General features: G+C 42.0%; 1 protein-coding gene and 1 long non-coding RNA gene across 3 annotated transcripts; both read left to right on the top strand.

Annotated features, from left to right (window-relative positions):
- Positions 1 to 1,053: 1,053 nt before the first annotated feature.
- LOC147254350 (uncharacterized) lies at positions 1,054 to 3,042 on the top strand. Its single transcript, XR_015118035.1, has 3 exons — positions 1,054 to 2,026; positions 2,130 to 2,252; positions 2,955 to 3,042. It is a non-coding gene; the product is annotated as an uncharacterized LOC147254350 (long non-coding RNA).
- Positions 3,043 to 9,685: 6,643 nt separating this feature from the next.
- LOC147254349 (NEDD4-binding protein 2-like) lies at positions 9,686 to 12,436 on the top strand. Of its 2 annotated transcripts, XR_015118034.1 has the most exons (6): positions 9,686 to 9,796; positions 10,511 to 10,664; positions 10,853 to 11,018; positions 11,102 to 11,225; positions 11,316 to 11,419; positions 11,513 to 12,436. XR_015118034.1 is itself a non-coding variant. In XM_086215113.1 (5 exons), exons 2-5 carry the CDS (start codon positions 10,518 to 10,520, stop codon positions 11,359 to 11,361), a joined length of 483 nt encoding a protein of 160 aa, XP_086071239.1. In that variant the 5' UTR covers positions 9,686 to 9,796; positions 10,511 to 10,517; the 3' UTR covers positions 11,362 to 12,436. The 2 variants fall into 2 exon arrangements, 1 of the variants encoding a protein (XP_086071239.1); XM_086215113.1 differs by having other exon boundaries at positions 11,316 to 12,436.
- The last annotated feature ends 2,174 nt before the right edge of the window (positions 12,437 to 14,610 follow it).

The following is a 14,610-nucleotide window of genomic DNA, read 5'->3' as shown; positions in this document are numbered from 1 at the left end:
CTTTGATGGCTTAAAAATAGTCCCAAATGCTTGTTACAAAGATCCGGTCCTGACTGGCAGACAGAAATGACGACCACTTCCCTGAGGAGGAACTTACTCCTCTCTTATAAAGCAGGGTGCCACATCATCTATGCAGGCTAAACCTCTCCTCAGTCCTGGAGGCAGCTCTCAGACCGCAGGCTTAGGTTAGCGACACTTTTCACAGAGCGAGCTCACAACTTGTTCACCAAATGCTAACACGTTAGCTCCTGAAGCTGTTTGAGCCCACCCTCCTTTGTGGACTCACCTGGGACCTTTTGTCTCAACATGGCTTCGGGAAATAAAGGACCAAGAGGCTATTTTTTAAACTTGACTGTACCCAAACAGTAGCTGTTTTCCCTCTGTAATCGCTAGCCTGTCCCCAAATGGTAGTGACTTACACTTAGCTAGCCTGCCCCAAATAGTAGCCACTCATGCCAGCCTGTGTCCAAACAGTACCCACATGAGCTAGGCTGTTCCCAAACAGTAGCCGCTCGTCTTATGAGAGCTGAGAATAAGAATTCCCTCAACATGGAAACGTCCCCCACACATGTGTGCGTGGAAAACTGATAGTGGGGAGGACACCCATTCCACCTGCTCGGAGTGCTTTGGGCTGCTACGTGCCCAAGACTTTATCACTACCCCGGTCAGCTGTGAGCACTGCGTGCGGCTGTCGGTCAAGACCTGTCAGCACAGGCTGGGCCACCAAGCCAACCTGTCGGCGGCGAATCCCATGATATGGATATCCAACTGTCCATCCCAAGAGTTAGCGGAGTGTTCCAGGGATGACACCATCCCTGTGGGGGCAAGCTGGGGCAACCAGCTCTGTTGCTAGAACATGGCGGAGGAGGTGAGTGGCAGGTCCCCAAACCCACCCGCTGGCACTGCGCGTCAGATCTTTGGAGAGACTTTTACCATCAGGACATGATCATACGCACTATTCCCATCCACATACTGTCTACTCCATAATTGATTTTTCTTTTTTTTAATTTTTAAAAGTGGTCATCACACAATACAGGATTGTGAGTTAGGTGATGTTGACTTGTCTGATCATGCACCAACAAGTAACATTACTTGTTCCAACAAGAAATTTAATTGGACAAGAGACATTCCATGAGTGTTAATATACAACAGCACTGGGACTTTTTACAGACATTATCACTCCTCTGTACAGGCGTTCTAATAACCGTTAATGAACGTTACATCAGTTAACTGTCTGAACACAGTGTTGAGGCAGTTTTAAGGATCGATCCAGACAACTAAAGGGGAGCTCTACAGCATCAGCAGCTACCTTAGACTTCGGGCTGGATTAAATCGTTAAATCAACAAAACTCCGGTTAGCCGTTAATGGAATTTAATGCAGGACCCAGAGTTTATACCAGCTTACAATGTTTTCAAAGGTGTCGTCAAAGAGATAAGAAGGGCAGGGAAGGACAAAACAACACACCACCCCCTGATCTCACCTGAATAATATAGAGTCCAGTCCAACCCGAAAGGCTTACTGAACAAGGTCTGGTATGATATTCAGTTGCACTTTGGATACAGGGGCAAAGAGGGCAATCGGGATCTCAAACCTGACTCATTCACCCATAAATGTGCCGTCAATTGAGCAAAATATTTCACCATGACGTTAAACGAAGAATCAAAAAATCATAAAGACCCACTTGAGAGAGACAGGGAAAACTGGAGGGGCGCTATGTATGAGGAGCGAGGAAATGCGCTCTGCCGTGTAGCGTTGCTAGAAAAATACCTAAAGAAAATCCCGACATCCTGATCCTGACACAAAGGCCCTGTATCTACAGCTGAGGAGGGTAACCGTGGCGACAGACAGCTTCTGGTAAACCGCCATTCCCCCGGGTAAACCAGCTGTCACAGATGTTACCAGGATGTACGAGGAGGCAGGGTCACACACGTCTTACACCAACCACAGCCTGAGAGCCACTGCCATACAGAAACTGTCTGACGCGGGACTTGAGGCGAGGGAGATCATGGCAGTGAGTGGGCAAAGGTGAGATGCTTTATGTAAACAGACACAAAGTATGCTGTCAATTTTGATTCATAGATAACCTTCGGCAGAACATAAAATAGCTAAACAAAAACTTGTTCCGCAGGTCTGAAAGCTCGCCAAAAAGTTACTGGAGACCAACTATGGAGAGCCGGAAACGATGGAGCAACGTGCTGTTTGATGGAGCTGTTAACTCATCAGAAACACACATCACGCCACCAAAGCGTCTGTCAGTAGATTCTTATTTCAGTGGCTGTACAACAAATGGAAACATTCAGATAAATGTAAATGATACAAAGTAGCGGTGATATGCAGACACAGAGTAGCAAGTTTGTGTGTAGGAAATGTTTATGTGTTGCCTGGCAACAGCCTCGTCTCCCTTCCAGTTGCGGAACTATTTGTGTTGGCGGAGCTAAATAAATGATTAAATAAACAAACAAATGATAATCTCTTGTCGCTTATTACCATTAACTAATAAAATGAGCTTGTAGAACTTTTGTTTAAAAGCAATGTCACACTCGAGGTTGTGCTGTTGTGCTGAATAGCAGCACTGGTTTGATTACCTGCGGCCTTGTGCTCACGACCGAATCACACCAGTGCTGATATTCAGCACAACAGCACTCCCTCTCTGTGATACTGCTTAATTATATTATTCCGCCAACTGATATATTGGCAGATTACATTTTTAAATTTTTCATTAAAAAAAGACAAAATACCTGCTTTTGATACACAAGGATGCACACCCCCACGTAGGTGGAGCCAAGACAGTGTAAAAACCTGTGTAACACGTACATCAGGGCTTCTTCTACTCAGTCCTTAAGGTGATCAGACTGAAGTCTCAGTGCTGACTCTGTATTTTTTCTCTGCATGCCAAAATAAATGCTATTGGACTTGGGAAGTTGATGTTTTTTCTCTTAACCTTTCCACTTAGGTATAACAATCCTGGGCAGAAGGAGAGGCAATCATTCCTCCTTCAGCTGGAGGTTCGAACCCGGAACCTTCTTGCTGTGAGGCGACAGTGCTAACCACTGCACCACCGTGCTGCCACAATCATAATTTCCCTTTCAGGTAAATCTTTAGATCTGTGTATGCCCAGGTTTTTTAACAGTGGATTTTATAAAAATAGAAAGCATTTCTGTTTGTATTATAAAGAGAAATGGTGAAAATGGGACAGCCCTGTTTGACCCCGCGGTGGATTGTAAATGGAGTAAATGTACCTCCTGGTAAAGAGATGAAAATTTTTGAGTTGTCATAAAGAGATTCTATAATGTTTGGAAATGTGTCCCTGAAACCTAATGGTCTGAAACACTGGAAAATGAACGGGTGCTCAACTGAATCCAAAGCTTTGCAAAAGTCAAGAAATAAAGTGAAACCTTCATCTTCTATGAAGTGACTGTAAAGAGATCCAGCACCAGACGGATATTGTGGTGAATAGATCTGCCCTTCATGAAGCCAGATTGTGAATCGCTTATATTTTTGTGCAGATTAGTTTTTAATCTATTAGCATAAATGAGGGTTACAATTTTATAGTCGTCGTTTAACAAAAGGTTCCTATTTTAGGTTCCTTACCAGGTTTTGGAAGTAAAGTTTTTTTAGGCCTTGTTTCATAGTGGGAGGAAATGTCATATTATCAGGGACTTCTTTTAACATCAGAAAGAATGGATCTTTTCAAATGTCCCAAAAATGTTTGCAGAATTGCCTGTAAGACTGTCGCTGCCTGGACATTCGTCTTAAGACAAACTTCCCGCTGCTTATTCTAGTTCACCAGAAGCGATATCAGCATCACACAGCTCTGCAAATTCATCGGCGATGCGAGGAAAAAAGGTCTCTGATATGGTTGAAGAAGGACTCTGCATCATAAATTGAAAAGTCTGAGGAATATAATCTGCTCTAGAAAGAAACAACTGCCTTGGAAATCAAGGCTGGATCTGAGCTTACTTGATCATGAATTAATAAGGCTTTGACTGAGTTTCTCTCCTGCCTTCTCTTTTCTAATCGACAAAACTACGACGTGCTTCTTTCCTCTATCCATTTTGCCCAGGATCTTATGTAGGCTCCTTCAGCTTCTCTAATAACGATGTTATCAAGTTTGGTTTACAGGGTTTGTAGATTTCATTTATCACATTCAGCAGGTGATGTCTTGATTTCCTTAGTGATGTTAACGTCTGATTTGTTACGTCTGCTGAGCGACTACACTAAAACGCTTCACAGCAGCAGTTCGACGTGATTACGTCCATATTTCCTAGACTCTACGCTTTCTCCTAAACGATATCGCGGATGGACACCAACTACAGGTGCTCCGTCTCAGCTGCGGGGCACCTGTCCATCCGTCTCGGGTGAGTTGCAGTTTTTGGTCTGTCAAAATCAATAAATATTCCCACGGCTGAATTATCTGTTTACTGAAGCGGCATGACTCCAAAATAAATTTCTGATTTTATATTCTTCACTGTGGTTGCTGCACACGTTGTACAGTTTATTAGATTTATTTCTTTATCTGCTTTGTGATTTTCCAAAGGGAAATTTGTTATTCTTCTATCCATCATGATAAAATAATATAAACAGGGTGGGAAATTGTCATGACCAGGCTTGGACACAGGACACAGGTGCAGGGTTCAGGTGTTTCAGTGGAGGCTTTATTGAAGGTTTCTAGGCAACTCCAATTTCAAGGAACAGAATATAGGCCACTTTTATAAGATCACCCCTCTTCTGTACAGGAAGATGCGTGGCTATGAAAAATATGACAAATTAAAACAAAATCACTCCACTAAAGAGGAATAAACACAATAGCCTATTAAAGGTAGATGAATGAAAATCACTCCGGCTTTGGAGGAAACAAGAACTCAAAGTAAAAAAACCTAAACAATAAAAAAAAAACTACTAAATAACTGGAGGCACTAAGTTACGAAAAGGTAAAGGGGGGGGGGGGGGGCTCACTCCCTTACAGAAGGAACAGACAGAGGGAGACGCAGACAATACATAGAGGCAAGGTAATGGGGAACAGGTGGAAACACTTTGCAATCAGATGAAGGAAGATCAAATGACCTGAAACAAGAGGAGAAATACTTTTCAAAATAAAACAGGAAATGACAAGACAAAACATGGAGACAGGACAAAAACTAGACTTGACCTCACTGCGGTGTGCTAGAAATTACCAACAGCCACCAGCTAAAAGACACAAAGTAATTATTTAGTGGCAGGTGAATCTGAACAAAGCGGTTGGTAGATGTTCACAATTTAAAAAGATATTTCCCACCATCAGTATAAACAGTGAGCATTTGAAAAACACCTGTGCAGCCGTACCCATACAATTGCACAGCTGCTAAGCTAAGTTAAATGCTTTCTATGTTGGAAATACCTAACCACTGGTGACTTCTTCTGGACCATCATGAACAGCTTTCATGTTGGGGTCTCCACTGTCTCCAAGATCATACCAGATGTTGTCACTGCTATCTGGGATGATCTCGGAGGAGTTCATGGCTGTAAGCACCACAGAGGCATGGAGGTCAATTGCAGAGAGGTTTGAGGAGCGGTGGAATCTTCTTCTCTGCTGTGGAGCAGTGGATGGCAAACACATCGTGCTGAAAGCCCCTGCTAATTCAGGATCCCAGTGCTTCAACTACAAGGGAACATTCTCTCTGGTTCCCCTGGCAGTTGTAGATGCAAAATATTGCTTTCAGGTGATTGATGTTGAGGGCTATGGAAGAATGAGTGATGGTGGGATTCTGGCCAACGCAGCCTTTGGTCATGCACTTCGATCTGGCACCACAAGCTGCCTGCTGACTTTCCACTATCTGAAGCTGACCATCAAGGACCCTAGCCACACGTCTTTGTTGCTGATAAGGCTTTTCACTCCAGAGGAACCTCATGAGGCCATTCCCTGGGTGCGACCTTCCATGAGCGTGACGGATATTCATCTACCACCAGATCGGCTGTTAGTGGAGAATCCCTTTGAATACTTTCATCGCAGTGGAGGATGTCCAGGCGTGCCCTTGAGGTCCACCCAGTGCAGAGAAGTGTGTGAAGGCTACCTGTGTTCTCCACAACTTCCTGCAGAGGACAACCCCAGCAAATGCAGAGAGGGGGAGCATCCCGGTTGGTGAGGTGGAGCCATTGCCTGGTTTGGGAAGACTTGCCACAAACAACTCAGCAAGAGAGGCCATCAGGGTTAGGGAGGTCCTCACATCCTACTTCCCCGCAGAGGGAAGTGTCTGGTGGCAAGCCACCTTGTAGTGCACAAGCACACTCAAAACAGCTCTTATAAGAGCCACCCACACATTTCTAGGAGCAAAACTCATGCAATAATACTATATTGCCTAGCAACACCAATATAAATATATGCACTTGTTTGTGCATGCTTGGTCACCAATTTATATTCATATCATAGAGAACAATGTGTTTGCTTTTACTTTTAGTATTATTGAGGTAATATAGCTTTAATTTAGCACGTGTGCACTGCTTGACAACACAATAACATTAAAATAAGACATCGCTGTGATACACTGTCTTCAAGTATATCCAGTGCAGACAGTGAGACTGGAAGTATGAACACATTTAGCAGCTAACCAAACATAAACTCTTCATACACTGTATATAAATTATCCTATAAATCTGAAATTGAACTGAACTTTTGATATGAACAAAATAGCTATTACTGCAACATAGGAAATGCACATCATGTTGTTTGCTTTGTGTGTCAATGGTATTTTGTAATTAAAGAACATGAAGGAAATCACGGAAATAAAGTGCTTTTATTTATTTTTTTTTATTTTAAAGAATACTACAAAGTGCCTCGAAAAAAGGACACACAAAATACTATTTTAAAAATATGAAGACATCAGCATGGAGTCTCTGAACATGGATGGATGACGAATGGTGGGAGCAGGCAGGGACAGACTCAGAGGAGGCCAGGAGTGTGTAGTGTGTGTGTGTGTGTGTGTGTGTGTGTGTGTGAAAATTAAAAAAAAAAGAATGAAGAATGATGTAAGGCCTGGTTCATTCCCAGCAAAGACTGAGAATCTTTTCTGCTGGTTCTAAAATAAGAACTACAGAGCTGGACTCATAAATTAGTTTGTCTGAAATCTAACAAATTTCTTCTGCTGGGGTGACAGTCTTTGCAGGGAAGGAACCAAGCTCTTAAGGAAAAGCTCATCCTCTGAGGGGGGAGGTGGAGCAGGTGGGGGAGGACTTTTCAAAGCCTCCAGGAAGAGCAATTCTATTTCCCTCTCCCTGTCACTCCACCTGGTCCTGGTCTTCCTGGTCACTGTATGAAATCAAAACACCATATTTCCATCAATGCAATAGCTTGTAGAGCTAATATTTACTGAGATCAGGCAAGAGACAAAAAGACATGACTCAAACATGAAATGAATACAGCAGTGAAAAACATACACTCGTGCAGAAATAATACCCATACCATAAAAATATGTGACCCCACTTTTCTGAGGTACATACCTGTGGGTGGTGTTGCAGCAGAAGCTGCAGCAGCACTTGACTCTGCCTCACTGGCTTCAGAGCACTGATATGGCTTGTCTGTAGTGAATATAGGTAGATGGGAAAAACAAAAACTGTTATTTATCTATACAAAAACATGTTACGTGTGTATGGGTGTCTCTCTTTCTCTCCGTCTTCTCTTGTCAACCAACCTCCAGTGTCAATTCCTGATGACCCTGCTGCTGCGTTTGACACCTGGTCCTTTTGCTCTGCGGTCCTGTCTTCTTCGACCACCTGCCCCATGTTACTACTGGTGTCTACTGGTGAAAAACAGAGAACTTCCACCTCTTACCTGACCCTGCTGCTGACCCCTTCCTTCTTTTGCACTCTTTCCACAACAAACACACAAAAATCATGAAAAAAAAAACAGATTTATATAAAAGGTGCAGCAGTCAGATAAAAACAAACATGCAATGGTATTTTCTGATCCTGTCACCGAATGTTGCAAGTCAGGTTTTTAATTTCAATCAAATTATATTCAACCTCATATAACAAAATCCAAGAACATTTATGTCATTCATATCCTCCCACCTGCAAAACAGTTTTTTTAGCACCTTTTGAATGTTACACAGTTTTCAAAACTGTTTTAATCATATTTAAATCAGAAAGGTGGTAAAGTTTGTCTGCTGACACCCTGAACTGCTGCGCCTCCCCACCAGTTCATTTAATCTGCCTGTGTTTATGCAAGTCAGAGTGTACCATCTCCAGGATCTGATTGGTCGATCCACCAGCCAATCATAGCCGGACTCTGCCTCTAGCTTCCTCTACATCTGCCTGATGAGACCAGCTGTTGGAGCAGCAACATGTTCTTAAGGACATGGAAAACTCAGCTTAGACTCTGGGGTTCAGCTCAGACAATCAGGGCTGGTAATGAGTGGGGTTGCACAAACGCTAACATCCCATATCAGCTACTGACACCCACACTTAGTTTCCTCTCTGTGTATTTGTTTCATCAGGTTAGGTGATGTTACTGAAGACTTCTTTAGTTTTATACTTTAGATGCATGAGAGATTGGACACAACACTCTTCCAATATTTGGTGATTTTTGACCCTGATTGGAATGAATGTGTTCTTACAGAACAGATGGATGATGTTTCCAGTGCTTGTCAATACTAATTTTAAAACAACTTTTCTATCTTAGTTAATTTGTTTTACCTCATTTCCCCCAACAGATCTGGGGTTGTAACATGGGCACATCGGCTGTAAATATATTAAAACTCTTTTTGAAAACATATTTCAAGATAAAATGAAGGATTTTTGAGCAAATTGCCGCTCTTTCATTTTTGTTGAATTAGTAAAGTCAACGAAATGAAAAGATTTTCTCATTCTGTGATGAAAGGTAGATTTATCTGAAAAGAAAACTCATTTGAACATGAAAATTAACTGCTTAGCATCTCTCATCCTGGGTCTCCTGTTTCATGTGGGATCCTGTGTCTTCAACTTGTCCATTTTCATGAGGCGTTAACAGGCCAGAGTGGTGATAGGAGCATCGGGCAGTTTCCCCGTGGCCTGCGTTGACCTGCAACTTGGCCTATTTTTTATTTCCTTCCTACTGTGGTCTGCCACAGCTTTTATTGATTTATCTCTTTTTAATTGAGCCAGCACTGAAATGCCAGACCTGAGAAACCTGTAAATCTTTTTTTTTTTTTCATTGTGTTTTATTCTTATTTGGTAAGAACATGGTTTATCTGTAGTTTTCTTAATTCCTTCAATTTCTTTAATATCCAGTTACATTGATAAAGGTGCAAATCACCGTGAATATACACCCTCCTCACTGGTTATTGAAGAAACGCAGAAATCAACAACTTAACTACTTGATTTTGGGAACAAGGATAAGAGGGAAAAATTCTCCAACAATAACCGGGAATAAATGGGAATCATGAACATGTGTTAAGACGTCCAGTAAACTTTTTTTTTCTACAATATTTGAAACTCATCTTTAACTTGAATAATAAAATGGCAACGCATGCCTCCACTTCTATGCGTGTATCAGAGTTGTGTAGTCCTGGCTATTGCCATTGCGTTGTTGCCTTTTTTAAAATTATGAACACCTTTAAACCGAAGAGCGCTGGTTGCTATGCTGGTCTCCAGGTGCATCATTCGTCATAGTTACGTGACAGCTAACGAGTATTAGTGACCTGAGTCGTAGTTCCAAGTTTGCTCGCAGCGCTTTGTTGGAGAAGAGCTTTCTGACACACTGTGAGCAAATTTTACATTTTCTTTAAAGACAAAAACAACAACAACAACAAAAAACCCAAAGCGGAACCCTTCCACACCCCAGAGGTAAGGTTTAACTTTTACATTAAATTATAAATTGTTTTACATTATTTCGTGATGTTGATGTTTGAAAATCACTGATACACTGTCATTACGTTGTGAAGATATTATTTACTATTTAAATATGTAATTTTTCAGACTAAATACCATTCAAATCGTCTGATGTAAATAATTAAATCAATTTATAGCTCCGTGACTTAAAGGTGCTGCTGAAATGCTTCACTCAAGCTAACAGGTTAGCTGTTGACTCATGAAACAAAGGGAACTGCGCAGATGTTATAATAGTTTTAGTAGTCAGACAATCAGTTTCGCCTGAAGTTTATTTTGTCACTTGGCCAAACATATTGTTCATAACCTGCATCTTAATTTAAATTGCGCAATAAAAAATAACTAAATGAAAACCCTGTCAGCTGTAAGAAAAGAGAGTGTGGGCTTTTATTTCGTGGTCATTAAAGCAGGGAGTGTGTGAGGGAGGTTCACATCAACCCCCCCATCAGCTCTGAGTGTCTGATTGAGTCGCTTCCACATCTTTCTTGTCTTCTTTATAAACGTTTACTCACATTATGAGAGAAATCAAGCCTGGAACATTTATTTCCTCAAATATATTCCAACACACCGACATATCAGCATGTCCATGAACTGATGCACTGACGTTTATTTTACTCTGACCAGTAACGTGTGTCATCCTTTACATTTGTGTCGGTCTCGTTCACCATTCAGAGGCATCATGTCCCAGCGGCAGGGTAAAGAATGTCCTGACATCTTCAGGGCTGAGGCCAGGCTCCAGCAGAAGCTGCAGCTCGACTGCTTTGCCAGGGCTGGAGAGGCGTACCACCAGGGACGCATGGAGGAGGCTGAGTTTTACGCACAGCAGGTGAGGGGTTGAGATTTGACCTGGATATTTTGCTTGTATTACAGCTGTAGTTTCAATTGTGAAGCCCTTTTTGGTTTTACTTTGTTCATATTAGAAGCAGTGTCTCATTGTACAGCTGATGATGGATAAATTGTGTGTGTGTGTGAATGGTTGTGAGTCTCTAAACTGGTTTAATGTTGTTTTTTTAGGGACACCTGCATGTGCGCTTGATGGAGGAAGCCAACCAGAGGGCGTCAGCACAGACCTTCTGGAAGCTCAACACCCGTCTCCAGAAGAATGTGCTGGACCTGCATGGGCAGCGCGTGCAGGAGGCCCTGACGTGGTTGGCTCACATCTTAAATTCAAAAACCAGAGGTACGGGAGAAGAGATTCTTTTAAGAAAAAAAAAAATTCTGAATCCCGTGTGTTACGTCTTTTATTTTCCTGTTTCTCTGCAGAGCTCCAGCACGGCCTGTGTCGCCCTCGCCTGTCAGTCATCACTGGGAGAGGAGTCCACAGCAAGGGAGGGGTGGCCCGCATCCGACCAGCCGTGATGGAGTTCCTCACCAGGAACAACTACAAGTATGCACACACACACGCACACGCACACGCACACGCACACGCACACATACGATGTCTCACTGATCATTCTTTTGTCTCTTGACCTCTCAGGTTCAGGGAGACGGATCCAGGATTTTTCTCCGTGTGTTTGCAATAATGAGCACCAGGTTAATCCACCTGATAAAGATGTGTCCCCCGTATCCAGGCTGTGTTGGGTGAGTCCTGGGATTCTGCTCTTCTCTCTCCTCCTCTACTCATTCATTCATATCTCATATAAGAATGGTACTAACTTGACTTCTTCCCTGGAGTCTTTGTGCTTCTTCAACCCCCAGATCCCCGACTGCTGCTACTGCTGGAGGAAGCTGCAGACCTGCAGAGCCTCAGGCTGACGCCCTTGGTATTAGTGTTGGTATTCGCACTAGTAGTGTTCATATTAGTATTTTTAGTCCTGTACTAGAATTAATACTAGCATTGTGTTTTTCCTAGCATCAGCACTCGCACTTTGATTCGCTCATGTTTGTTGCTTAGGTGGCCAGTGGATGTTGTTGTTGGCATTTTAGTGTTATTGTTTAATGTGTGTCTTAACTCTCCATGTCTCTATGACTTTCTTCTCTCCCTTCTCTCTCTCTATCTGTCCGTCTTTCCTTTTCTATCTCTGTCCCTTTTCTGTCTTCATCTCCATCCCTGCTCTCTTTCCCCCCAACCGGTCAAAGCAGAAGGCCGTCCCCATTGAGCCTGGATCTGCTCAACGTTCCTGCCTGTTAAAAGGAAGGTTTCCGTTGCCGCTGTCGCTGATGTGCTTGCTCATGGAGAACTGTTGGGTGTAGATTCTTTGAAGGAGTTTGGTTCTAGACCTGTTCTACTTTTATAGTGTCATGAGATAACATTTGTTGTGATTTGGCACCAAGTAAATTTAATTGGCTTACATTTAAAGGCATAATGATAATGATAATATAAACAATATTGGCAGTAAAGCAAGCTTATCTTTTTAGTAGCTTTAAATATTTTTCTTTCAAGTTTCAGCTGCTCATATGGCTTCACCTGACTCTAACACAGTTGTTATGAGTAAAACAACCACATTTGGCCTGTGGAATCCTTCATATGTATCCTTAGTAATACAAAGGATACAATTACTATGATGAATTCTTAATGATATTATGACCTTTTAAGGAAGGCCGTTCCAAGCTAGCTTTACCCTCCATGTAGTGTCAAAAAAAAACTAAAAAAAACAACAGGAACAGACACTGGTAATGGTACTCCTGGTGTACTGGGATGGGGTTCGATTCCCCACGGTGTCCTACTGATTGTTTGGCATTTACATGAAGGATGAAAAATTCCACTAAGTAATGTTTGGACTCATTAGTTTGTGATTCACATTCACTTTTATTCCCGGCCTGAATGACCGTCCCTGCGTATTTGGAAAATAGTTTGAAACATAGATGTTTTTTTCAAATTCTAGTCTCATGACAACACAAGTAGACTGACCACATTTTAAACTCTGCTGCCCCCAGTTTAGTCATCAGTGCAAGACCAACAACTACATCGACAAATGAGCATAAACTTTAATTAAAGCTTCCAAAATGTGACATAAGAGGTGTTGTATTTTCAACCTCCTTTCATTAACTGAATAGTTCCACAGCTTCTCCTCATAATCACCTTGAATACCATTATAGACCTGAGTATTTTCGTCTTACTAAAAATACAATAAAGTTGCATACCAATATTTTATATACAATACTTGCTAATTTAACTTGACTAGCAATTCCATGTTCCTAAACTCACCACAAGCTCAATACCGCACAATTTGGAGAGAAAAATATCAAACTCAAGTGCCGATTCTGTCTTCAAAAGTTGGAGCCCACAAAAAGTTGGTTCAGTTATGTAAAATAAAGGTTAAAGTTTAATTTGGGATACATTTCTAGCAATGCATGTTAAACACAGAGCAGAGCTGACGAATAATTGATCATTTCCACTTCAGAAACAAAATGAAATTAAGTTATCTCTTCCCTGTAATACATATTTATAGGCAGTCAAAATTGGAACCACGACACAAACACGGTTCTGTTCATCTATATTTGTCTGGTGTTCATCCACAGCCTAAATATGCATGTCTGCTGTGTTTGGAATACACACTTGACCAAAGCAATGACTCAGACTTTGTCTGCAGCTTTGTTGTTATGCTCTGGCACACTGGCTGCCTTCAGTGCCACCGCCTGGTGTGGAAACACATTTTAGTTGATTCACGTACAAAAAAGACATCCTGCATTAGACTTGGACTCTGTGGTGTGCTCAGATCTCCGGCCCACCATGTCGGCGTCTATTACTTTAAGATATTACGTTTCCTGGGTCACTGACTTTGCTTTCACTTCCATGGTTGCTTCTCTGGGTTTCCAAAATTAGATTCATGGTCACACAGCCCAGATACTCCTTTTAGTCTTTCTAGGATACAGTTAATAACTCCCACCGTTTGGGAGTGACGAGCATCTGATAAATGACAAATATGTCCACTATTTCTGTTTCATGGAACTTCTGTTCAAATGACTCCTGCAGGATTCTTCTGTGATGGACAGGATTTCATGACCTTGCCATCTTGACCTTCTTCCAGCAGCAACAACAAGACGCAACGTCTGTCCATTTCCATTGTGACCTTGCCGGAGGATTCAAAGGGCAAAGGTGACAAGTCTTGGGTTAAGGTGAGCGTGTTTGAGTAGAAAATGAATAAAAGTGAGACAGGGTGTTAGTAACATGAAGGTTTCATGATCACAGTGTTTCCAGAAGCTGACATGAAAAATAGTAAATAATGTAGTAGTGTGCTTAAAAAAGTACATTCATGCAATTATGTCAATGACCACTAGATGGAGATACTCTACAGATAATTATTGTTGTATTTTTAATAGTGAGAAATGACCACTGCTACTGCACAGAGGGACAACGTTTCATATTTATTTAGTTAAAAATCTATAGACATTTCATGTCTCTGTTGAAAAACAAAGCAAAGACAGAGAACAGGTGGTTCAAACTGGTAACCTGCTCTCAGGATCTCTGACTGCGAACACTGGGGCCCTTCAGGGCTGTGTTCTCTCATCTTTGCTCCATCTTCTATACACTAATGATTGCATCCCCCGCTCCGACTCCGTTGAATTTTTCAAATATGCGGACGACACGACAGTAGAAGGCTTAATCAAGAGCGATGATGAATCAGCCTATAGAGCTGAAGTTGATAGTCTTGTCGCCTGGTGTAAAGACGATGACCTGCTCTTGAACACCTCAAAGACAAAAGAGATGATATGTGGCTTCTGATTTGGAAGGAGACAAAGAAGATTTGTGTTGAGCAACCAACCCTACATGTACAAATACACAGATACTGAACTAAAGGAAATGGATGCCAGATCCGCAAGAGAAAGTG

Source organism: Aulostomus chinensis, chromosome 10 (assembly GCF_037954235.1).
Source record: "Aulostomus chinensis isolate RoL2024-O1b breed Wild chromosome 10, RoL_Achi_v1.0, whole genome shotgun sequence".
In the NCBI taxonomy this organism is placed as follows: Eukaryota; Metazoa; Chordata; class Actinopteri; order Syngnathiformes; family Aulostomidae; genus Aulostomus; species Aulostomus chinensis.
This window is presented reverse-complemented; position numbering and strand designations above follow the sequence as displayed.